The following is a 27263-nucleotide window of genomic DNA, read 5'->3' on the forward strand; positions in this document are numbered from 1 at the left end:
TGCGTTCGCTTTCAACTTTACCGGACGCGTTCGTAACACACCATCGTCGTTCACGGTTCATATCCCGGTCGATATGTCGGCGGCCGATCGTAAGCTCAAGCAGGCCCCAATTTCACCAGGGTGACAGGTGCGACAATTTTAAAACATCACTGTTGCTGACGTCACAGGCATCCATGGGCTACGGTTATCGCTTACCATCGGGGGAGCCATATTTCTGTTTGCCACCATCACTGAATTATTTAAAAAAAGTTAATTATATCGGAAATAAACAGATATTTCTCTTGCTAAGTTTATGACAATTGTCACAAGAAACACTACAATTGTAACGAAATTCCGACATATAACTCATTTCCTGTCAAGATTCACCGACAATTCTACAAATATGTCGACTAGAAAAAATAATTCTTGTTTCACAACATAATTGTAATATACAATTGTAGCAAAATGCCTGTCATGTTTTTAAGTATTTCTATAGAAAATATTTTATAAAATTGCAATATGTCACCTGTCGCTTGAAAATTGTCGCTCGACATATGTCACTGACAATTGTAGCCGTGGTGAAATTGGAGCGATCGTAATGTTCCTGTGTAATGTTTTGACGATAGTCACATTAAATCAATATACAGTGTGTTTTTTTTAAGTGGGACAGTATGGGGAAATCCCAAAGTATAAGAGATACAGGGAAACTGTCTTAGGAAACATTAGGTACTTTTTTGTGAAAAAAAAAATGGTATAGTCAAAATTTTGGTCAAGTGTGAGTTGTCCCTAAAAATGATTAATTTTGATGAAATTTTTTTTTGACGCACATCTACTCAGTTTCATGAGGGGATCATTTTATTGTATGGGAAGAAAAAAATCGGGACAGCAGAAGTTAGTCAAATTTAAGAAAATCGTTTTCATTTTTACAACCCGTGTAAATTGAAAACCACTGCCCACTGCAAGGTTTTTATTTAAAAAATATTGCCTATTCCAGTTTTACATTTGAATTTGGAACACTTTATTTGGTTTAAAAAGGATTAAAATACTTTAAGATATTCTTACGCGAGCCTTACCTTACAAATCTAATTTAAAAATAAAACAAATTTTAAATTTGGAACTTCTTGAAACAAACAGTATTTTACTTGATATTTCATTGTTTAAAGTTAACATTATGTTAAGTTTTCGTCATGGAATTACCAAACTCGCATAAAGTAGATTTAATTGAAGCGTATTTTGTAAATTATCGTAGCTCTGTGAATGCGTTACAGTGGTATCGGGAACGTTATCCGGACCGCGATCAACCGGACCGCAAAATTTTTGACAAACTGGTGAAAAATTTAAGAAAGGGAGGCTGTTTTAAATTAAAACGGAAGAGACGAGCCACAGTAATAAATGAATTTACAACTATCGCAATCTTAGGATATTTTGAAGCCTACCCAAAAGCCTCATTGAGGGAAGCTGCTAACACTATCGGTGTGCATAAATCTACAGTACGAAAGGTATTGAAGGCTTACAAGTACAAGTGTTACATAGAAGGTCATCTTGTACAAGCATTGCTTCCAGGAGACACTGACCGGAGATTAGCATTTTGCCAGTGGTTTGTAGCATGCTCGATTAGAAACCCGTCTTTTCCAAGCCGGATTATTTGGACAGATGAATGCAATTTTTCAAACAATGGCATGTACAATAGAAAAAATAATCATTTTTGGGCACGTACAAACCCCTTCCGAACTACGGCAACCCATAACCAGGTCCGCTTTTCCTTTAATTGTTGGTGTGCAATATTAGATAATAAAATCTTTGCCATTAAAATTTACCATGGAACATTGAATAGTCAAAAATATCAGGAAATATTAAACATGGCTGTGGATTTAGTAGATATGGCAATTCCATTAAATAATTTGAATAATATCATCTACCAACAAGACGGCGCCCCTGCCCACAATAGTATCGCTACGAAACAGTTTTTAAATGAACATTTTCTTGATCGCTGGATGGGCACAAATGGCCCTATTAAATGGCCACCACGTTCACCCGATTTAACACCGTTGGATTTTTTCATTTGGGGGTACCTTAAAGGTCGAATTTATGCAGATACTTACAACTCGGTACAAGAGTTAAAAGACGCAGTGCATTATCATTTGAACAACATACATCACAACGCCTTGTCTAAAGCTACCAGAGGTGTTCTGAAACGCGCTCGTGCCTGCATTCGACAAGAGGGAGGCCACTTTGAACATTTACTTTAATGTAAAATTATTTTATTAAATTTACCTAACTTCTGCTGTCCCGATTTTTTTCTTCCCATACAATAAAATGATCCCCTCATGAAACTGAGTAGATGTGCGTCAAAAAAAAATTTCATCAAAATTAATCATTTTTAGGGACAACTCACACTTGACCAAAATTTTGACTATACCAATTTTTTTTTCACAAAAAAGTACCTAATGTTACCTAAGACAGTTTCCCTGTATCTCTTATACTTTAGGATTTCCCCATACTGTCCCACTTAAAAAAAACACACTGTATAGGTAGAATAGGTTCGTGAGGTTGCTTCAGATGCCCGAAGGGCAAACTGCCCAGAAATAGGAGCTCCGCGTAGCGGGGCTCCTTCGATTCAGGGAACGAGTCTAAGATTTCCACGTTTCACGATATGCCTAGGAATTTCACGATATGTCTGGTATGTATTACGATCGGCCGACAGATATAAGTCTAGTGAAACTAACCGTGAATCATTCAAAACTGTTAAAATACCGATGGTTTCTAGGAGAAGCTAAAAGCTGGATCGTTGCAAATGGCGTGGGTGATCGGAGCTGTCTGGACACAGAGCAGACAAGCGGAATTGGCCATGCACTTCGCGGGCACGCTCCACTCTATGCGGCTTGCCTCTGACACGGAATATGCTGCTCACATACAGGTTAACATTTATTTTAGATAATAAACTATTTTATGAGTAAGGTGTATTCGGGTAATACCGAATGTCGGATAATTCCGAAATTCAGATGAAAATCACCCTTAATTCCATCATAATAAAAGTCTCATTTCGGAACTATCCGACAGTTTTCGACATTCGGAATTACCCGAGTAAACCTTATAGTACAATAAATCACATCAAAATACATTACAATAAATTAAATACCTATAAACTAACTTATATAAGTACTAAAACTACAAATAAATACAGCACAATACAGACTAAATAATCTAAAATAAACCACCCTGAATCGTACCTGACTCAAAGGTCCTGAACCTGAATCGTTTCGAATTCGTTTAAGATTGTTTCATGTAGAAAGAAAGTCACATTCATTGCGTATTCTCAGGCATCATCAGGCATGTCATGTAAGAAATGTCCATTGCAAACCAGAGTCTCGCAAGTCGTCACGCGAAGTTGTTAGCGTCATCTTAAGTTCCAGTCTTAACCCATTATTATTAATAATTATCTGTATATGTGGCTTTCCATTAGAGAAGGGTCCTTATGCTTCATATGCAATAAGGACCTTTTTATCAGACTTTCTGTTGGAATTTCAGATGGAAAGGGCCTTCTAGCACATGAAGCATAAGCACCCTTCTGTGATGGAAAGCCACATATTTCATTCAGTTATCATTCATCTTTACTAGTAAATTTTAATAATGCAAAGCCTATACCCTCTTAACCGCCCAGATATCAAAATTGCCAACCAAATGCAATTCAAATTAGAATGGAAAGGAAGATGTTTTTATAGGCCTATGTGTTTGGATCCTGTAAACTTATGTTTGTGCACGTTAATGGGCTATGCTATGAATGAATAACAATTGTGATTACAGGTGGCCAGTAAGGAGATTCTTCCAGGGAAGAGTTCTCTTCTTGGAAGCTACGCGTCTCTGCAGCTCGAATATACAGACAGCTCCAGTAATTGGTAAACAGTGAATTAACAGATATTTGTAGATACCACAGAATAAATAATAGTACTAGGTACAGAAGACACACGCGTCTGTTACGATCAGCACAGATATGGCCGCCAGGTGGCGACAGCGCCACGCGCGGCTTATGGCTTTCCCCAAAATTGGAGTGGAACGGATGTACTTTTAGCTACCTGTAGCAAAGCGACGAAATCGCGGAGTGAGCCACGCCTGTAGATAGTCACAGTTTTAGGCCCTTATTCATAAACGGTTACTAAAGTTGACAAGCCGATAATAATCGTTTGCCCCTTTCCATCATACCAATACGTCGGAAAGGGACAAACGATTATTATTGGCTTGTTAACTTTAGTAAACGTTTATGAATAAGGGGTTTAGGCTAGACATTGGTACATAGAAAGGTTTCGTAGCGTTGACACTTGTTTATTGAACTCGTAAAAATTTGGATAGCACACGCAACATGCTACGCCGAATTTCTGAGGCGCTACCACGAAAACCGAAATTCGCAAATTGCGGGGATCTTTCTCTTTTACTCCAATGAAGGCGTAATTAGAGTGACAGAGAAAGATGCCCACAATTTGCGAACTTCGATTTTCGCGGTTATAGCCCTGTACGTCATCTGTCTGTCGTCTGTATTGTGTGGTTTCGCCCACACTGGTAACTGTCCATCGGTAAACCTTATTACCAAAGGCATAAGGTCCACCGATGAACAGTTAAGAGTGTTGCTGTATCTAGACACGCGGCAGCGTGTCAAGCCAAGTTCAAGCAAAGGAACTGGCTAGCCAGCGCCGAGTGTAATATTACACGAACCACTTGGTGCCACTTTTGACCCTTCTATAACTCAAAACATCTTTGACGTAAACACATAAAACTACGTGTGTTTAATTATATCCATAAGGATATCTAGAAGCCCAAATTTCATGAAGCTAGCTCAAACGGTTATAAAGGTATGAAGGTCAAAAAGTCGTAAATTTTAAGACTGACTTATGACTTATAGTACCTAAACCTAACCTACTTCCAGATGACCTAGAAGGATGAAATTTGGAATCCAGCTTGGTTATTGTGTGTAACCGTAGGAAAAAATCTAAAAATAAAATAAAGTTAAAAAATAGGGGGGGTCCCCATACAAAAAAAACACTTTTTATTGGGACTGACATATAAGTACCTAAACCTAACCTACTTCCAGATGACCTAGAAGGATGAAATTTGGAATCCAGCTCGGTTATTGTGTGTAACCGTAGGAAAAAATTTAAAAATAAAAAAAAGTAAAAAAATAGGGGGGGTCCCCATACAAAAAAATATTTTTTTATTGTAGCGTTGGAACCGTTACAAGCAGATATTTGAAACTACCCCAATATATGTATTATTATATTTGCTATATTAAAATAAAGTTTAATCAAAAAATAAGTGGTGTCCCCATACAAAAAACTTGTAATACGCTCTAAACAACCGGCCAACGGTGTGTCGTCGGCGGCGCGCGGCACCACATAATTATACAAAGAACAGAAGTAAAAACCATACAGCGGAAACACAAGAAAAAACATTAAATCTCAATACCTGCTTAGTTTTCTTTACAAAAAGTATTGATATCCCACCAAAAACATAAATGTAAAAAAGGAGAGCCAAGTTCAATACAAAAATTATGCTTGACTGTGGGGCTCGCCGCAAAAAGAATGGAGATCTAAATGAGTGCCACTGCCAAGTTCTATGCAAAATCCAAAAATGTATTTATAGGAACAAAATAACATTATAAACAAGTATTAAACTCTATTTCTTTGCTTTATTGGATACCTATAACAATTGCTGTTATTTAAAAAAATGTGAGATCTTAAAGTAGGTTAGATTTGGCTTGGCCAGGTTTTATCAGAATTACAATATATATAAAATGATTGATATAATGAAAACTGGCCAAGTCAAATCTAACCTACTTTAAGATCTCACATTTTTTTAAATAACAGCAATTGTTATAGGTATCCAATAAAGCAAAGAAATAGAGTTTAATACTTGTTTATAATGTTATTTTGTTCCTATAAATACATATTTGGATTTTGCATAGAACTTGGCAGTGGCACTCATTTAGATCTCCATTCTTTTTGCGGCGAGCCCCACAGTCAAGCATAATTTTTGTATTGAACTTGGCTCTCCTTTTTTACATTTATGTTTTTGGTGGTTTGTACAACACAAATCGTTTAATCTGTCGTATCACTCAGCGCGGCAGGGCTATAACCGCGAAAATGGAAGATCGCAAATTGCGGGCATTTTTCCCTGTCACTCTAATTACGCATTCATAGGAGTAAAAGAGAAAGATCCCCGCAATTCGGTTTTCGCGGTAGACCCTCACACCCTCAGATCGAGTTATAAGTGTATTGAATAGCCTTACATAGATTTTGAGTCCTGCCAGAGGTGTAATTTTTTAAATTTTAATTTAAAAATGTAGTATCGCTCGCAGACGTTTAATTTTTTGGTAAAAAAAAAGTTTAGCCTTACTTATACTGCAAAACGTAATTCAAGACCAAAAAAGTAAGACAATGTTGCCACTGCAATAATTTGTTTGTAAAATAGTAAATTCCTTTTGATAAATAATCACGCTAAGATAATTTATTTATTAGTAATTTAACTCCAACCAACCACCAACCAACTCGCCGCTTTGGACTCAGTGGAGCGCAGAGCCAGGAGGATGATTGGCGACAAGAAGCTAACGGCTAAGCTTCAGACTTTGGCCCATCGGCGGAAAGTCGCCAGCCTGTCGGTATTCTACAGGTTGCACTTCGGGGAGTGTGCCCAAGAGCTACACGAGCTCATTCCACCGTCCCCATTCTACCATCGGACTTTTAGACGCACGGCCGGTTTCCATCCTTACTTGGTAGATATTCCGCCAATTCGCACTAAGCGCTTTGCTTCTACTTTCCTTATGCGCACTGCCAAGGAATGGAATTCCTTGCCGGCGTCTATATTTCCGTGCTCTTATAACCCGGCAACCTTCAAATCAAGAGTGAACAGGCACCTTGGGCGAGCTCGCTCCATCGTAGGCCACGTCTACGCCTCGGCTAGTCTGTGGCCATGAGTAAACCCATGCATAATAAAAAAAAAAAAAAAAAAACTCCTACGATTTAAAAAAAGTACTTTTATTTACTTATTTTTACATAAATACAAGACATAAATACAGATCTTGTCAGTAGAAAAAGGCGGCAAATTTGAAAAATGTAGGCGTGAAGGGATGTCGTTATTTAAATTTCGCGCCTTTATTTACTGACAAAATTTGCTTAACCAGCTATAAAAAAGTGGCAACATTTCTTACTTTTTTTGGTCTTGAATTACGTTTTGCAGTTTAATCTACCTAATAAGGCAGTATGGCTTAGAGCTTTAGCCTGTCCAGATGGACGAAAAAAGAAAAATAATAATCTACCTAATTCTTTATGTTTAGCCCCCAGACGCCAAACTCAACAGCGGCCACCCCCCGAAACGCATCCAACACTCAAGTGGGAACGGCCAATCGTAAGTCGTGACTTAATAAACGATAATTAACGTTATCATTACACAATATATTAACGTTATGTTATTTCAATATTACGAACGTTCCGTCGCGTACACATTGTAAACCTGAACTGATGTTGATCCATCGCTGCTATATATTTCAGTTTCTAACAATCTTTTCGCATTGTCTCACCAGAACAAGCGGCGCGCGAGTTCACTGAGCCCCTGTTCGCGTTCGTGCCGGAATACCACGTGGACGCCATGTTGGAACTATGCAACACACTCCGTTTGTACATGCATCCCACAGTGCCTTTTCATCAGATACCAGGTAAACTTCGCTTTGTCTAACCAGAAACAGCGACGCGCGAGTTCACTGAGCCGCTGTTCGCGTTCGTGCCGGAATACCACGTGGACGACATGTTGGAACTATGCAACACACTCCGGTTGTACATGCATCCCACAGTGCCTTTTCATCAGATACCAGGTAAACTTCGCTTTGTCTAACCAGAAACAGCAACGCGCGAGTTCACTGAGCCGCTGTTCGCGTTCGTGCCAGAATACCACGTGGACGCCATGTTGGAACTATGCAACACACTCCGGTTGTACATGCATCCCACAGTGCCTTTTCATCAGATACCAGGTAAACTTCGCTTTGTCTAACCAGAAACAGCGACGCGCGAGTTCACTGAGCCCCTGTTCGCGTTCGTGCCGGAATACCACGTAGACGCCATGTTGGAACTATGCAACACACTCCGGTTGTACATGCATCCCACAGTGCCTTTTCATACGATACCAGGTAAACTTCGCTTTGTCTAACCAGAAACAGCGACGCGCGAGTTCACTGAGCCGCTGTTCGCGTTCGTGCCGGAATACCACGTGGACGCCATGTTGGAACTATGCAACACACTCCGGTTGTAGGGTTGTACATGTATCCTACACTACCTGTTCATCAGATACCAGGTAAACTTGAGTAACTTACATACCTTCGAGGAAGAGTCGTTACGAAATCTGGGAAGACCATAGTCGTTTCATAAGTAAGCTTTCCATGTTGGATGTATGTGACACAACCCACCTCGCTAATTTTACAGACCAGAGACAAGCCGACTTGGTTTTTAGGGTTCCGTACCCAAAGGGTAAATCGGGATTATTACTAAGACTCCGCCGTCCGTCCGTCTGTCACCAGGCTGTATCTCGTGATTTGTGATAGTGACAGATGATGTATTTCTGTTGCCGCTCTATCAACAAATACTAAAAACAGAATAAAATAAAGATTTAAGTGGGCCTCCTATACAACACCTCATCTCATGATGATGATGATGGTCTCATGAACCGTGATAGCTAGACAGTTGAAATGTTCACAGATGATGTATTTCTATTGCCGCTATAACAACAATTACAACAAATACTAAAAGATACGGAACCCTCGGTGGGCGAGTCCGACTCGCACTTGTCCGGTTTTTAATGTACTTTTTGTTTCTAGAATGAGAAGAGCTGGCGACCTAGCCAAGGTAACGATCGCTTACGCTTCGCCATCGAATTGCTTTGTGTCTCTCTATCACTCTTCCATATAAGTGTGACAGTGACAGTTGCGTTTCGTTCGCGTACGTAGCGAACGAAACGCATCGTTAGCGATTTGCATGTTGTCTCCGGGGCCTGAGCGGCTACCGCGAAAACCGAAATTCGGAAATTGCGGGGATCTTTCTCTTTTACTCCAATGAAGGCGTAATTAGAGTGACAGAGAAAAATCCCCGTAATTTGCGAACTTCGATTTTCGCGGTTATAGCCCTGATTCTCTTTATGACGCTACTCCACTGAGTTAAGGATTTGGGTCGTCTGAATGAGGCGTCTGCATGAACTATAGGGGGCAGAGGTGTGTCTACGCTAGGCGAGCCGAGCGCGAGCCGAGCACGAGCCGAGCACGAGCCGAACACGAGCCGAACACAATTCGTCTAATGTGGACCGACTTACAAACCACGAACGAGCGCGCTGCAAGCGTTTCGTTCGTGCTCGGCTGCGTTCCGCCAGTTGTCGGTTTTTTGACGAACACAAAGGGATTTGCTTCGCGCTCGCAGTGCGCTCGTGGACGTGTTCGTTGTACAGTCACCTGCAATAATATGTTACACAATGAAGGCCGCAAAAATATCTGACACGATTTTATTTGTAGAGCCGTTCGAAGAGTAATATACTATTGCAGGTGACTGTACTTCCACACTTGACGCCGCGAACGGCGAAGCCGAGAACGGCTCCGCTCGAGCTTCGCTCGTGCTCGGTTCGTCTAGCGTAGACCCACCTCAGCATAGGAGCCGTCAAATTTTTGGCGCGAGGCTTAAATGTGTCGTTTATGCTTCCAATGTAGCCCGCCAATTGGCACAAGGGAACGTACCGACGAGAACGGTAGATGGTAGCACTTGCTTTGGCAATGTACATGTGCACATATGTTTCCGATTCAGGCCACAAGATGGCAGACCCTCCAACGCGCACGTTCCCTATAGAACATTGCTAAAAGTCTTCTTCTTCTTCCTGCCCTTATCCCACGTTATGTGGGGTCGGCCCAACATGTTTTTCTCTTCCATTCTCCTCTGTCTTTCGTGTCCTCAGCACTCACTCCTTTCTTTCTGATATCCTCTTTCACACAATACATCCATCGGTTTTTTGGGTCTACCATCCGCTCTCCGCCCATCAACATTACATGAGAATATTGCCAAAAGTAGTCGTCAATAAAAGCTTGTCTTCTTTTTCCTCGCGTTATCCCGGCATGTTGCCACGGCTCACATAGGAGCCTGGGGTCCGCTTGACAATTAATCCCATGATTTGACGTAGGCACTAGTTTTTACGAAAGTGACTTTCCAACCCAGAGGGGAAACTAAGCCTTATTGGGATTAGTCCGGTTTCCTCACGATGTTTTCCTTCACCGAAAAGAGACTAGTAAATATCAAATGATATTTCGTACATAATAAGTTCCGAAAAACTCATTGGTACGAGCCGGGGTTTGAACCCGCGACCTCCGGATTGCAAGTCGCACGCTCTTACTGCTAGGCCACCACTCACCAGCGCTTCAATAAAAGCTTGTATACCTATCAATAAAGTTTTCGTGTTTATTACAGAATGGGAAGATCTGATGGTCTCCTGTGCGTCTTTCCTGTGCTCCGAGTTCGCGGACCAGCGTATTGTGTTGGCCAGTACCCGAGAGTCACTGGTTCAAACGCTGGCTTCATTCGCCACGCAGCCGCCCACCATGAGGGCTATTGAACGGGTACCTGTCAAACAGTAAGTATTTCTTTCTCAAAACACAGAAGACCGCGATAAACCTTCGCGACCTTTTCAAAATACAGAAGATTAGTTAAGTACTTTTCGTAGTCAATGATTTTGCGTGGAGTTAACTTTTTAAGTAGTTACCTAAATGAAAGATAGAACCGATGCTATGTCTACAATTGATCAATGTTGTTGTAAATCTAATTTTCTGCTAAGTTCAATCTGTGATGTCAATTGTAAAAATATTTGTGTCAATAAACGATTTGTATTTTTGTATTTGTGTCCTAAAATCGAACTTACCTATTCTTAACAACGTTTTCTGCCAGTCAATATTTTGTAAAAAATACATGATTACATTACAATTACAATTGATCAATGTTGTCATTGTCCTTATAAAACGTAACGTGACGTGCGGTTATAATTAACGAATCTGTGGATAACATTTTAAAACTTACAGGGATCCAATCAGAATATTTTAGGGTTCCTTAGTCAACTGGAAACCCTCTATTTTCGCCATGTCCGTCTATCTGTCCGTCGGTCCGTCTACGGCTTAGTGATCGTTAGATTCGTTAGTGCTATGCTATAAAGCTACAATTTTGTATGGGTGTATATATGTATATCAATCACGCAATTCACACGCGGCGCTAAGCACTATTTAGCAGGCTTACGATGCCGACCTCTAATTAAGTCACTCAATGCTGATCAATTGTTGCAGTCAAATGTGCATGGTGGAAGAACTGATCCGTCCGTACCAGAACCGAGCCTGGGCGCAGTCCAACTGGGTGCTTGTGCGTTTCTGGCACGGCTCAGGGTTCGGCTTTCGGCACCGACAGTGGCCGCATCTTGCTGCCAGGTGACTTACTATCTAAAGGGGCCACGCCGGACGGTATCGACCTGTCAGTTGTTCGGAACTGTAAAAATTTTGTTCTAACTGACAAGCCGATACCGTCCGGCGGACTGTTAATCAGTGGGCCCCTTAAGTCACTCAGTGCACACCGAGTGCCAAGTGCCAAAGTGCCAATGCAGCACTTCTCTGTCTCCGACAAACCAGATCTGCGTGTAGCGCGTCTAGACTTTTTAAATCGCTACGAACGAAATCGCTTGATGCTGACTAGGGTTGTAAAAAAACGGTTTTTTTCTGACTTGAAAAAAAACATGAAAAAAACCGTGAAAAAAAAAACGTTTTTTTTCTGGAGTACGTTTTTTTTTCAAAAGTACGTAAACTCAAAATTTGCATGGCAGTTAATACTTTTATACGGTTGTTTTACTTGTTTTAGACTTTATGTTAACCATTAAACCAATTTAATTTAATAACTTTGATTAATAACAACATAAATGAAATCTGTAGTGGTAGTTATCGCAATTTACTGTTGGCAACACCAACGCCTTTCGTCGCCGCATCGGGGAATTCAGGGAATCCCCAAAAATTTTTTGTATATATAAGGACTGTATCGTTTATTATAAATACAACTTTACTTAGCCGTTTTTTCTGGTATTATGTTTTTATTAAAAAATTACTCATATAGTTTAATTAGTGCTTTAATAATAAGTAACATTTCGTCCTGGGAGATCACGTAAAGCATATGGTTTGGACAATATTTACCCAATCCTCCCGAGTAACTGTTCAGACTGCAACCTTTTTACTTTCCTAATGTATTCGATAATGACATAAATTTGAATTTAACATAGTAAAAATAAATGTGTCACCAAATTTTCACTCACATCTGTCATATCATCAAATATAGTCGCCCTTTAATATAATTTTCGTATTTTTATTTAAATTACAACAAAATAGAGAAGAAATTACACCAATTTTATTCATGGTCCTTGCTGAACCGGATATAAAGGGAAGTGCAGTGTTTTTAAGTTTCAATCTAAGAAGATAAACTGTGAGTACATTCAAGTTAATTATTAGTGTCGCACATCGGGTTTCCAGTTATCAATTACGGATTTAAAAGGGTTTACAATAATCAAAAACCATTTTCAACAAAATTCGCAAAAGGGGAAATCATATATGTTTCGTACCCCCCGGAAAAATGAAAAGGGGAAAGGTGACCAATTTCGTACACCTTCAACAAAAGTATTGCGGACATGATACCCTTTTGTTCTAAAACATTATTTACAACTAAATTATAAATTTTCAACGGACTTTGAACATTTTTATTTTCATCTATCTCGGGATTTGGAATTTTTTTTTGGAACACTTCAACTTGTAATTTCAATTCATTATTGTCAATATGGACGCGGAAATATCATTGCTTGTTGACGTTTCTGTACGCATCGCGAAAGGACATACTAACTTCAGAAAGTCACCCAAGGAGCGTGTGACAGTTTCATATGTAGAATCGCGACTAGAAAATTTGGAATCACTGTGGGAGAAGTTTTCTTCAGGACATGACGAATTGATTAAAGCCTACGCAGCACAAGATGTGGCAAATTCTGTGTATGGAACGGAAACAGTATACGACGTAACTGAGGAAAATTACTTGGATTATAAATGCGTACTGAAAGATGCACTCAACCGATTGAAACCAAATCCAAGTAACTTCGATACTTCGTTACACATGTCAAAGGCTACAACTTCAAAGACCAGTCATGTCAGGCTACCAAAGATTACCATTCCAACATTTTCTGGACTTTATACAGAATGGATGAGTTTCAGGGATCTATTTGTTTCCCTCATTCACGACAATAATGAAATTGATGATGTACAGAAATTACATTACTTGAAGGGACATCTCAAGGGAGAAGCTGAACAATTATTACGACATATACCCATAACTAATGATAGTTACGAGCAATGCTGGACTCTTTTGAAAAGCCGATACAACAATAAACAGTATTTAGTTAATAGCATTTTACAGCGGTTTTTCGGTCAAAAAAGCATTTCAACCGAGTCCTCCAATGCAATCAAGCAATTACTAGATGTTACAACAGAAACTTTAAATGCCTTGAAAGGGTTAGGTATTGACACTGGTACATGGGATGTCATGATAATTTATATTGTTAGCCAGAGATTAGATTCTGAGAGTAGGAAGCATTGGGAGTCTAAGGTCAGCGAATTGGTATCGAGTTCAGATAATTTGCCAACAATTAAACAATTTAAAGAGTTTTTGGAAAACAAATACCATTCGTTGGAGTTCTTAGATTCAAAATCAAACACTTTTGTTCAGAAACAGCGCACTTTTAATTCTCACAGTAATCAAATAAATCAATCGTTTCATGTAGCTCAGTCAAGTTGTGCATTGTGCAAAGATAATCACCATCTTAGAAGCTGTAAGGATTTTATTAATAGGGATCTTGATAGCAAGCGTAACTTTGTGCAAACACAAGGGTTGTGTTTCAATTGTCTGGGCAACAATCATTCGGTAAAACACTGTAAAAGTACCACATCGTGCCAAATATGTAACAAACGGCACCATTCATTGTTGCATTTAAAGGGCGAATCGCACACTACTGTGGCGAATCATTCCATTGGCAATCAAGCTTCACCAGTTGTGAGTCAAATCAAAGCACCTATCAATGCTTCATCATCTGAGGAGCATTCATCAACCTCTACACACATCACCAGCCATTTTGTTAAGGGTGTAGCACCTCGGAAGATATTAGCAACAGCTGTAGTGTCAGCTGAATCACAAAATGGCGGGAAATATCAACTTTTGCGAGCTCTTGTAGATCAAGGGTCGGAAGAGTCTTTTATTGCAAGGTCAGCAGTTCAATTACTTGGATTAAAAACCACACCAACCAGGGTAGATACATCAGGTTTGGGAGGTGAACAGGGCCCTTCAACAAGGTCCATAGTAGAGGTACCAATCAGTTTACGTCTCAATCCAGGTTGCGTGTTTCGTGTTTCAGCGTATGTCCTCGACAAAGTGACGAGAGACTTACCTTCAACTGCTGTATCAATCACCTCATGGCCGGAGTTAGAACTCGTAACGTTAGCTGACCCGGAATATCACACTTCGAATAAGATAGACATCTTATTAGGGGCGGAGGTTTATGCTAGGATTATTCAAGATGGTATTATCAAATGTCCCTCAGGGTCTTTAGCGGCACAAAATACAACCCTGGGATGGATATTATTTGGAGCGGTCAAGTCGGATCAAAACACAAACATCAAAGTTACAACATTGCACACACATGTAGAGCCTGTAGAAGAATTGCTTAAGTCTTTCTGGGAGGTTGAAGCAGAGCCGTCCAACAAACATAAGATTTTGTCAATCGAAGAGCAACGGTGTGAAGATATCTTCCATTCAACCACCACACGAGATGAAGAGGGACGATATGTTGTCAAACTTCCATTTCGAGATAGTGAACCAGCCTGCGCCGATGGTCATTCACGGGACATTGCGTTGAAGAGATTCCACTATCTTGAGAAGAAGATGCAGAAAGATGAGCGCCTGAAACAGGAATACAAGAAAGTATTTGATGAATACTTAGAGTTAAATCACATGAAGGAAATTCATAACAACAAAGCAAAGGGTTGTTACATACCATACCACGCTGTCATACGCGAAGACAGACAAACTACCAAGTTTCGGGCTGTCTTTGATGCGTCATGCAAAGGCACGAACGGCGTATCTTTAAACGACGATTTAATGGTAGGCCCTAGATTGCAACCAGAGTTGCGTCATATAATAATGCGTTGGCGTATGTATCCAATCTGCTTCATTGCAGATATAGTCAAAATGTACCGCCAAATAAAGGTTAGTGACGAAGACTCCGAATTCCAGCGTATTTTGTGGCGTGAGACACCGGAAGAGAACATCAAGGAATACAAGATGCTTCGCGTTACATTTGGAACTTCTTCAGCACCTTATCTGGCTGTAAAAAGCTTGATACAAGTGGCAAAGGATGAAGGGAAAGACTTCCCTCTAGCAGCTGAAAGAGTGAAACATGAATTTTATATGGATGATTTGATGTCGGGTTGCGAAAGCGAAGAAGAAGCAATCGAAATATACAAGCAAATGAATGAATTGGTAAAAAGGGGAGGTTTCGAATTGCAAAAATGGGCAAGCAACAGTGAAGCAATGTTGAAGCAAATACAACAAGACAGTTTAGGAATGCAAGATGAAAAGAAGATAGAAGTCAAATTAGAAGCTACTAACAAGATATTGGGACTTACCTGGAGTCGAACTTCCGATGAGTTCGTGTACGCAGTTCAGTTGCCTCCGATGTCTGCACCTGTAACAAAAAGAAAGGTTATCTCGGATATTTCAAAGTTGTACGATCCACAAGGCTGGATAGCACCGAGTATAATCAAGGCAAAGATTTTCATACAGAAGTTATGGCTTGCGGGTATCGGCTGGGACGAGGAATTACCACAACCGCTATTGCAAGAATGGACGAAGTATAGGGAAGATCTTTCTGACCTGACACAATTTCGGTTGAAGCGCTGGGTATACTACAAATCCGACGCGAAGTTAGTGGAACTCCATGGTTTCTGTGATGCTTCCAATTCTGCATTTGCTGCAGTCATATACTTGCGAGTTATAGATGCAAGAGGAGGAGTTCATGTAAGTTTGATTACAGCAAAAACAAGAGTTTCCCCAATCAAACAACTCAGTCTTCCAAGATTGGAATTATCAGGTGCTGTTCTGTTAGCGAAGCTGCTTATTGAAGTGTCGGGTGTTTTGAACATACCGAAATCAAATATACACGCTTGGACTGACTCTGAGATAGTGCTTGCGTGGTTGAGCAGTCATCCTAGTCGTTGGAAAACATTCATCGGGAACAGGTGTTCAGAGATACTGACTGTCACAGACCGTAACCAATGGTCACATGTCAAATCTGAACATAATCCAGCAGATTGTGCATCACGGGGCATTCGGGCCTCTAAATTGATTGGTTTGGAGCTCTGGTTAAGAGGACCTTCATGGTTGAATGAAAAGGATATTCAATATCCTAATCCTAAGGGATTGGAGACAAATTTAGAAGAAAGGAAAATAAAAACTCACCTTGCTACTTCAGTAGAAGATCACGGCGAAGTTGACGACATCTGGGCGAAATTCTCATCGCTGACGAAGTTGCTGAGAGTCGTAGCATATTGCCGCAGATTCCTGTGTAAACAGAAATCAAAACATCAGTACCTCCTAAAGAAAGAAATTGATGATGCGTTGATAATAATGATAAAAAAGTGTCAACTTCAAGCATTCTTTGAAGAGTGGAAGGATGTTAAGCAAGGAAAACCAGTAAGCAAGAAAAGTGTACTTACCACTCTGAATCCACAGCTGGACGACTCGGAATTACTCCGAGTTGGTGGGCGGCTGCATTACGCTGAATTAGATGAAGACCAAAAGCATCCCATCATTTTACCAAAGCAATCGCTGTTGACGACTCTCGTTATACGAAATGCACACAAGGTTACACTCCACGGAGCGCCACAGCTGGTGATAAACGTCATTCGAGAGAAATATTACATCATTGGTCTTAAATCAATAGTTAAATTATATTGCAGGAAATGTGTCACCTGCATTAGATACGCAGCAACAAACAAACCTCAACTGATGGGGCAATTACCTTCACCGAGAGTGAACATAAGTAGAGCGTTTCTTCATTCAGGTGTTGATTACGCAGGCCCAATAAACATACGGGTATCAAAGGGTAGAGGTAATAAATCCTACAAAGGATACATATGTCTATTCGTATGTATGGCAACGCGTGCTATACATTTAGAAGCAGTGAGCGATTTGACTTCGCAGGCGTTTTTGGCTGCATTCAAACGGTTCGTGTCACGTCGAGGTCATTGCAGCGAATTATACAGTGACAATGGGACAAATTTCGTGGGAGCAGCCAGAGAGTTAAAAGAATTGTTTGATGAAGAAAAATCAAGATTTCTACCCGAGATCGCAGATTGGTTGGCTACAAACGGAACACAGTGGCACTTTATTCCACCACAAGCCCCCAATTTCGGAGGTCTTTGGGAAGCTGGTGTACGGTCCTGTAAATTTCATCTGAAGCGAATAATTGGCAATTCAACACTGACGTTTGAAGAGATAACTACAGTGCTTGCGCAGATTGAAGCCTGTCTAAATTCAAGACCAATGACATGTATCCAAGATCAAGGTGATCCCATGCCCTTAACACCCGGACATTTTCTGGTGGGTGAACCTTTATTAGCTGTTCCAGATCATAACTACGAACATTCACCAGTTAGTTCATTAAGAAGATGGCAACTTTTACAGCGAATGTTACAGGATTTTTGGCGGCGTTGGTCGCAAGAATACCTTACACGTTTCATGCAAAGATATAAGTGGACACAGGTTGTACCTGAACCAAAGGTTGGAGATGTGGTTCTAGTAAAGGAGCTTGATTTGCCTCCAGCTCGGTGGTTGTTAGGTCAAATTGTTGAGAAACACCCTGGAGTGGACAACGTTACGCGAGTTGTCACGTTGCGCTATAAAAATTCTTTAATCAAACGACCAGTGTCTAAGCTTTGTGTCTTACCTTTAGCAGATTAATTGTTTGTTTCAATGTATTGTATTGTTATTTCAACTATTCATAACACACATTGGTGTTATTTTATTTTATAATGAATGGTTTCGCTTAACTGTTTTTATGATTGCTATGTTTTCAAGTTGAAGGAACTGTTTATGTTGTGTGAACTTTATCAGAGCTATCGAAAGATTTACATAAGAGTTATTATCATGATGATTACAATTTAGTAGTTTGTTTAGTTTAATATCAGCATTGCATTGTAATCTAAGTTAGTTAAGAACAGTCGTTCTTGGCGGGCGGCATGTTCAGACTGCAACCTTTTTACTTTCCTAATGTATTCGATAATGACATAAATTTGAATTTAACATAGTAAAAATAAATGTGTCACCAAATTTTCACTCACATCTGTCATATCATCAAATATAGTCGCCCTTTAATATAATTTTCGTATTTTTATTTAAATTACAACAAAATAGAGAAGAAATTACACCAATTACAACGATTTCGGACAAATACTACAAGAAAATTTACGGTTTGCAAACAAGATAAGTATTACACAAAAAAAATCGTACTATGTAAACAGCAATTACATATGATTCGTAAAGCGAAACATCTGGGCATAGTCTAATCATTTCTTTTAGTTGGAAAAAAAGTTTTGGATCTGTGCTTGGTGGCCTTTTTGAAAATATGGCATGTTACTTACGACAACCCCGACTTTGGTATACAATATAACCATCATGGAGCGTTTCTATCGACCTGTTCTAGCCATGGTTCAACGCCATGAATGTCCGTTAGGCTTTGGATTTCGGTAGATTCTTTTAGCTGTTTCCGTCATTTCCCTGGCGTCAGAAATTGACGGGAATCCAAAATGTTGCATAAAAAGTCGTTTTCATGTAAAGATAAAATACACCACATTTATTCTGTGGATGTTCAATTGAGCAATCATGAAAAGGACACTTAGATGGCATATTTTGGCAGCATATTAACCTTTTGTTTCTTTAAATCGTACTAAGGAATCGGTGAAATAGTCTCAAATTAAGCTCGATAGGCTTGTCCGAATTACATTTGCTAGAAGGTATTAAAATCATCATAAAGTCCCTAAAATAAAATAAATGTAAAACATTCTTATATCAGATATGTCTTAAAAATACCCCCAGATTATACCTTAAGAACATAGTAATACAAAATAATACACACGTCAACAGTTAGACCAGGTTTTATCTGTATTTATAATAAACGATACAGTCTTAAAAATATTATATAAATAAATCACGAAAAACCGTTATTGTGGCATATTTTTGTTCATCTGAAAAAAAAAACGTAATTGAGAAAAAAAACCATGGTGCCAGGTTTTTTTTTCATGTTTTTTTTTTCATAAATTTGAAAAAAAAATTTGGTTTTTTTTCTATTTGCAACCTTAATGCTGACGTTAACAGCGAAGTGAGTGAACGTCGGATTTTAAGGTAAAAACAATGAAATTACTCGTGTACAAAACGCGAGAGTTTAAAGTGTTACACTCGATCTTTGTTCAGGAATCCATAGGTATTTTGTATATTGAAATTGAATGCATTGATATTTTGTATATTAAATGCTTTAAAATTTATAGGTACTTACTAAAAAAAAATTTTTAAATTTTTAATTTAAACTGTTTATTTTCATAATAGAATTAACATACCTACTTAGAATATTAACTTAACATTAACTTAGAACTAATCTTACATTTTACTTAATACATTTATTTTCAGATTCGGTGACAGAGAGCCGACAGTGAACAATCTTGGTGCCAAAGTAGATGCCGGACTTATGAGTCAATGTTTTGGTATGTTATTTAACCATCTGCCTTTTCCTGAAATAATCCACTCCTATGTTATCCATCTACTCTTAAGATTAAGCTTAAGACGATTATTCTGTAGATCAGCCATTCTCAAAGTGTGTTCCGCGGAACCCTAGGGTTCCAAAGCCTCTGTTGGGATTCCGCGAAAATACTTGTAATAATAAGAAAAAAACCAGCAATTCTATAGGTAATATATATATCTGGTCCGCAGTGACGAACGAAAATTTTTAATTTGGGGTTCCGTCAAATATTTCGCTTTCCAAAAGGGATCCGTCACCAAAAAAGTTTGAGAACCGCTGCTGTAGATAAATACCTAATTCCGCTCCTTTTTATCTCGCACTACTTAAGCTCCAGACACACTTATCCCACGTACGCAACGTATGCAATGCATTATGACATCTGAACCCTGAAATGTGTATGCTTAGAAACATACTTCTCATACGCAATGCAACGCATGACAAGTATGTTTTCACCACACCAGCTCAGAAAGGCTTACTTTGCACTTCAAAAACTGATAGCAAAGTTGCATTTTATTCACATGTGAGGCAAAGTAATCAAATGCAAATTTTGAGTTGTTTTGTGTAGAATTGACTTTTAAATGATGATTTTGGATGATAAATATTTAATAACATTCATGTGGATTTGATTTGGTTTAAGTTTGTTTGATATTTTACCTTTAATATTTGCTTCGGGTTGGTGCGGTGAAAAATTTTGTGTTTCACTCGGGGGCAAATTTTGTTTAACCCTCGTGCTTTGAAACCCTCGCAACGCTTAAGATTCCATTTTTCGAGATTCAATTTTGGAATCTTTCGCTTGCTCGGGTATCAATATAGGACGAGCAGTTAAACAACAACTTTGCCCCCTTGTAAAACAAATAACTATTCTAAGCGTACAACTCTTAGGGTTCAGATTGTCATAATGCATTGCCTACGTTGCGTACGTGGGATAGGTGAAGTGTCCCTGCCTTTATTTGTAAAAGATAGATGTGCAGTTTTACGAAACTAGAACTTCATAATATGTAGGGCCCAAGCTTAATGGACGCGCAGAGACGACCAGCGAAGCGTCTGGCGCGGTATCCATGTTCCATATTCCATATGTTAAACAAATACAAGCTGTATGTGACCCTCAGTGCACAATGCTAAAATGTACTGACGTGCCGCTGGAACGCGAGATTTCCATATTCCCATATTCAATTTTAATATTTCCTAGGATTTTTCCAATTTTAACATAATTTTCCGCAACTTGCATAATTGTAGGTAATACTGAAATCCCTTGGACTCTTGACGCTGCACCGCTAGTCACTCACCACGGTTGCCGTATAATATCACGTCAGTACCGTCTTTAGCATAAGGGCACACGGGGCCCGTGCCCAGGGCCCCCATCCTCAGGGGGCCCCGAAGGACAGACAGTAACAGTATATTTGATTACCAATAATAAATAGAAGATCATAGAAAAATGTTAGTTTCATTCGCTTTCTTTACTTTCCAAAAGGGCCCCAAATTCTTATGTACCCAAGGGCCCCCTCACAGTTTGAGACGGCCCTGTTTCACGTTTTAATACACGGTGTAACATGAGTAAACCGAATAATTTTAACAGCGTATTCCTGATCATATTTAGAGACAAAAATGTCCTATAAACTTTTTTGCAATTCGCCTAGTTTCAGAGATATTATTAATTAAAAAAAAAACATTTTTTTATTGTTACATAGTGTAAAAGGCCTTTTTGATGGTGATGTTGCTGCTATGGGACGTAGTCTAAATATCCTTATTGATAGATGTCAAAAAGTGACAAGTAACACTTTGCAAAAAGTAGGTAATACGAAAAAAAAATGTAAAAATCAATTTTAAGTGACGAGTTTACCAATAAAATTTATTTTTTATGTACAAATACATTCAAAAAATTGAAAAAACAAAACAAAAGAAAATTATTTTTTGGCGAAATTGACCTAAACTCATATTCAATTTTTTACTTCTTTTGACCTCAGAAATGCGTGGTTAAAATTATTCTGTTTACTCATGTTACACCGTGTATATCTACAGGCCCCTGTCCTTCAGAAGTGATCCAACGAAGAATACGAGACTACATAGCGTCACATCCCAAAGAGGCTGCGTCATTCTTCAACTCGCTGCTCAGCCAACTCAACTGGGCATTTTCTGAATTCATAACTATGATGCAAGAGGTACCTACTTCTTCTTCCTCGCTTTATCCCGGCATTTTTGCCACGGCTCATGGAAGGGTGAGGTCCGCTTGACAACTAATCTCATGATTTGACGTAGGCACTAGTTTTTACGAAAGCAACTGCCCATCTGAAATTCCAACCCAGAGGGGGAACCTTAGGCCTTATTTTGATTAGTCCGGTTTCCTCACGATGTTTTCCTTCACCGAAAAGTGACTGGTAAATATCAGATGATATTTCGTACATAAGTTCCGATAACTCATTCGCTCAACCCGCGACCTCCGGGTTGAAAGTCGCACGCTCTTACCGCTAGGCCACCAGCGCTGTTATTGATTGATGCAAGAGGTATGTACCTACCAGGGATGTTGCGAATATTCGCATCCGCATCCACATCCGCGGAACATCCGCATTATTTTCAACATCCGCATCTGCATCCGCATCCGCATATAATCGATGCGAAGCATCCGCATAATGCGGATGTCGACCAAGTCGGTAACAGGAACGTATTAGCGGCGGCGCCGGCGGCGTAAGTGCTAGGTAATTTCGTCATTACTCATTATATATAACGAAATCGTCTAGATCCCGAAAAGTCGGCCTAGTTACTATGTATTAAATAAAACGCACTTATTTCTTGCTCAAATACTAAAAGTTTCGTTTTTTAAATAAAAAATGCTAAAAATGTAATATATTTGACGTTTTTTAAGTACCAAATCTTGACATCCGCATCCGCATCCGCGGATGTCAAAAAATCAGCATCCGCAACATCCCTGGTACCTGCACTATCCATAATTCCGTATTGCGCTTATAAAACACGTTTAAACTTGATCTAAAACTTTTCCGACGACGCGTGCCAAGCATTTTTGCACAGATTTAAAACCAACACCAGTCCAACAATCAACAATAAATCCTTTAGTTTTGTATTTAAGAGTGACGATACAATATTAATCAAGTAAATTATGAAAATAACAATGCCTTTTTCGCACTTTTGGCTAAGAAACCCCAAAACTGCCCTCCTAAGCTAAAAGGACATATTTTCAATGAAAATTTAATGCAAATATCGCTGTTTAGCTTAGGAGGGCAGAAAAATAAGCGGTAGATAATTTCCTAAAAGTGGGGTATCTCATAGCGTTTATTATCCATGATTTTGGCACGGACATTCCCCAGTTCCTAACGTCCGGTAACTTGTGTCCGGTGAAATTGCCATGAAATACAAGCAGCTATCAGTTGTGTCCGGACGGATAAAAGTTCCGTTTCAGTTTTTGGGAAAAGTTTGTCCAATATAATGCTGCGTGATTGCCCGTTCCGGGTTGTAGAAAAAGTTTGATACGGAGTTTGAAGAGTATTGAGCATTAGGGAATGCAAACAGTACCAATTTAACTTTATCACCAAACATTGTCAAAATTGTGCAGTGTGCACTGCAATTATTGATGAGCCCTGGCAGTGGTGGGTGGTGTAGTGGAGATCAAATAAAAGCTTCAGGAGTCTTCAGACATTATTATAATTAAATAAAAGGAAATTAAGAAAACATACGTGCGGCTGAGTGTAGCGGAGTTATTGTAAGAGGCACCACAGACAATCTAGACAACTAGTATATCATAGACAATGTAGAAGGGTGGATAAAATAAAATAAGGAATTACATTCATTGTCAATTATCTCATTTATCTAATATGTACCTTTAAACGAGCAATTCTTGTTTATTTATAAAGTTTATATTTCGGGGATCTCAGAAACGGCTGTAACAATTTCAATGAAATTTGCTGTATGGGGATTTTGGGGGCGAAAAATCGGTCTAGCTAGGTCTTATCTCTGGGAAAACGCGCATTTTTGAGTTTTTATGTTTTCCGAGCAAAGCTCTGTCTCCCAGGTACAGTCGAGTGCATAAATATTTATAAATTTTTTCACCTTATTGCAATGGGTTAAGGTGAAGAAATGTATACATATTTATGCACTCGACTGTACATACTAAGTAAGATTGATATCGAAGAAATAATACTTTACCGTTTTCGATTTCGATTTGCTAAGTCCTAAATTAAAAATACAGATGGACAGAGTGAGCGTGGACTCGAACCTCGAATCTCGTCAAATCAAGCTGTGTGCCACCTGTTTCGACCTCTACCACGGACTGGCGAGGGCCCTGGAGATGGCTATATGTCTGACACCTACAGTCCTCACCAAGGCGGAGGCCTGTGACAAACAGAATGAGCTTTTACTAGGCAGGACTTGTCAGGTAAGAACTGCTTTGATCTTTACCATGGACTAGCAAGGTTTCTGGAGATGACAATAAGTCTGACACCTACAGTCCTCACCAAGGCGGAGGCCTGTGACAAACAGAATGAGCTTCTACTGGGCAGGACTTGTCAGGTAATAACTGTTTTGATTTTTACCATGAACTAGCAAGAGTTCTGGAGATGACAATAAGTCTGACGCCTACAGTTCTCATCAAGGTGGAGGCCTGTGATACACAGAGCGAGCTCTTACTGGGCAGGACTTGTCAGGTAATAACTGTTTTGATCTTTACCATGGACTAGCAAGAGTTCTGGAGATGACTATATGTCTGACACCTACAGTCCTCACCAAGGCGGAGGCCTGTGACAAACAGAACGAGCTTTTACTGGGCAGGACGTGTCAAGTATAAACTGTTTCAAATCAACATTACCTATATGAGGGTTTAAGATAGTCGACTTAATCTGTGACTCTTTAACCGATCCAGAGTCTTCATGAATTTTGTTTAGAACTAATTTTAGCTAGCGAACTTGTCTGTTAAAACATTTATTTTTGAAATTCAGCCTGATCTTTCCTCTTAAAACCATTCTCAGAAGACTTGTGACGGGCAAAAAGAGCTCCTTCTAAGCAAGACTTGTCAGGTAAATACTGCTTTGATCTCTTCCACGGACTAGCAAGGGTTCTGGAGATGACTATATGGTCTATATGTCTGGCGCCTACAGTTATCATCAAGGCGGAGGCCTGTGATAAACAGAATGAGCTTTAACTTGTGAGATCATTCTGCATTGAGATTCAGGCCGACCTCTTTTAAACCATTTCCAGTACTAGACACTAGGCTTGAGACAGGCAAATTCCTTTATTAAGACATTCAACTGTATTCTCTAGATACTAATGGCCGTCGTGTCCCGCGTCTGCGTCCGGTCCGGCGGCGGCGCCGGCTTCGCCCGTCTCGTGGCCCGTGGACTGCCGGACACAGACCGTGTGCACTACTACGTGGCGCTGGCTCCGGTCGCCGGGTGCATCATCAGGATGCTTGACCCGAAACTTCCCAAGGAGGTATTTTAGTTGGATAATTTAAACTCCGTGAATAAGGAAATCTCTCAAATGAAAGATCAAGAAGATCGCATTTAAATGCCCCATACATGAAAGGTTCAGGCGCTTAATTGGACATAGGTACCTTATTGAAAAGAATCTATACTTTAATAAATTTTTGTGGATTTGATCCTTTTCCCTGAATTACGTCCAATTCTATGTAGGTAAAGAATGGCGCTGCGTAGAGGTTGCCACTTGTAACATGACCAAAGTCATGCTTTTAATTATTTAATGATCGTCGTGTCACCGGCTGGCTTGTCAAAATGAATTGTCCCGTGCACGAAAATCTAAGGGAAAAATTGTGCCACAGGTAAAGCATTCCACCTCTAAGCTGCCAAATTGCGACAGATAAAGCTTGCTACTTCTGCCACGCTTATAACCAGGAAGAAGAACAGAATACTATAATATAATGTGTGTTATTGGCAGCACTTGGAGCGGGCGACGAAGGCGCTGGTCTCCGAGCCGCTTTTCCATATCGATGGTCTCGACTTCATGCTAGGGAAGTGCAAAAGATCGGATTTCTCTTTTTACAACTGTTAGTACATATCATATCTAATATAACAACCTAAGTAACTAAAACAATTAGGTAAGTATCTACTGAAAAGTAGGCTCGTTAATGTCCTTTGTTCTATCCTTTGGTTCTGTGCTCTTGGTTGTGTCGAGACGCGATTGATCAAATTCATTATAGTTCACCAAAGTGTTTCGTAATGAAGTCATTATAGTTGAGTCGGGAGCCCATACTGGCCCATAGTAAATTATGCGATTATAGATTATGGAATTTCGAGGCATTGTATCGAAATTGTATTCTTTCCGGTCTTTAATTTGAAATTATTCTTTGACAGACCCCGAGGACGTCACGGTTGAAGAGATGAAAGCGTTAGAAGCGGTGGTGGAAAAACTCCGAACTGCCAAAAATAACTTGGTAAGGCTCTTGAGTATAACGCGCTGGCCACGATATTGCGCGACTGGCTTCGGCTAACTAAGGTGAAGCCATATAGGTTGGAGCGAGATAGCGATCGGACCTTTTGTTACCAACTATGGTTGTCGCCTGTAGCCGAAGCCAATCGCGCAATGTTGTGGCCAGGCCGTAAAGGCGCGTATGACAAATGTGATGGAACTCGTTTTGAGTGACCCGTTTTATAATAAATTTATGTCTGAGTCTCACGAAAATTTTTTTAGTGATTGGCTTGTTTGTCCATTTGTATAATTTCATCTGTGATCATATACAGAATAGTGCATAATTATTTTCCATCGTTTTTTAACGGAAACGTACGAACGTTTCTTGCTATTTCAGTCAATCTCGGTACGAATAGAATTGAGGTTGACTGAAGTAGCATGACAAATACATTGACGTATATCTCAGGACGGGCCTTGCGCGCACTAAAAATAATACTAATTCAGCGGTGTCACTCACGAATTCGAGCCAATCGTGCAGTCTAACGCAACTAGGGTTGCCATATGGAAGAATTAAATGTCCTGATAAAAATCCGGACATCACCCTAAAAATCCGGACATTTCTTGTAGCAGAGATTTGGCGTAGCTTGAACGACGCCCCGGCGGCGCGCTGCTCTCTGTGGTGTACTGTATCGTGGATCTACTTTTCCCTTTCCCTTCGCCCGATCCCGTATCCCCCTCCCGGGTGCGCATTTTATTTTTATAAGGTCATTGCTAAAAATCCGGACACATGCCAAGTCCGGCCGCAATCCGGACAAAGGGTTAAAAATCCGGACATGTCCGGACAAATCCGGACGTGTGGCAACCCTAAACGCAACTAGTTGCGACCAATCGTGCGCGTGATGCGATCTCATCAACCAATGGCGTTGTAGCGGTATCACACCGCTGTACTGGCCGCATTCATGCACCATTCTTATTGCCCGTAAGGTCAATCCTACGATACG

At 39.9% G+C, this 27263-nt stretch overlaps 1 protein-coding gene across 1 annotated transcript in view; it reads left to right on the top strand.

The window, feature by feature from the left end:
* Positions 1–27263, top strand: part of LOC134673780 (E3 ubiquitin-protein ligase RNF123-like) — a 54988-nt gene that overhangs the window by 25770 nt on the left and 1955 nt on the right. Inside the window, exons 24-35 of the mRNA XM_063531806.1 lie at positions 2747–2896; positions 3784–3875; positions 7301–7371; positions 7547–7678; positions 10455–10617; positions 11318–11455; positions 19785–19858; positions 21913–22052; positions 24092–24277; positions 25159–25329; positions 25792–25900; positions 26208–26287. Of these exons, the coding sequence (XP_063387876.1) occupies positions 2747–2896; positions 3784–3875; positions 7301–7371; positions 7547–7678; positions 10455–10617; positions 11318–11455; positions 19785–19858; positions 21913–22052; positions 24092–24277; positions 25159–25329; positions 25792–25900; positions 26208–26287 (1506 nt within the window). The remainder of the gene's footprint in view (positions 1–2746; positions 2897–3783; positions 3876–7300; positions 7372–7546; positions 7679–10454; positions 10618–11317; positions 11456–19784; positions 19859–21912; positions 22053–24091; positions 24278–25158; positions 25330–25791; positions 25901–26207; positions 26288–27263) is intronic.

This window comes from Cydia fagiglandana, chromosome 19 (genome assembly GCF_963556715.1).
Source record: "Cydia fagiglandana chromosome 19, ilCydFagi1.1, whole genome shotgun sequence".
Classification (NCBI taxonomy): Eukaryota; Metazoa; Arthropoda; class Insecta; order Lepidoptera; family Tortricidae; genus Cydia; species Cydia fagiglandana.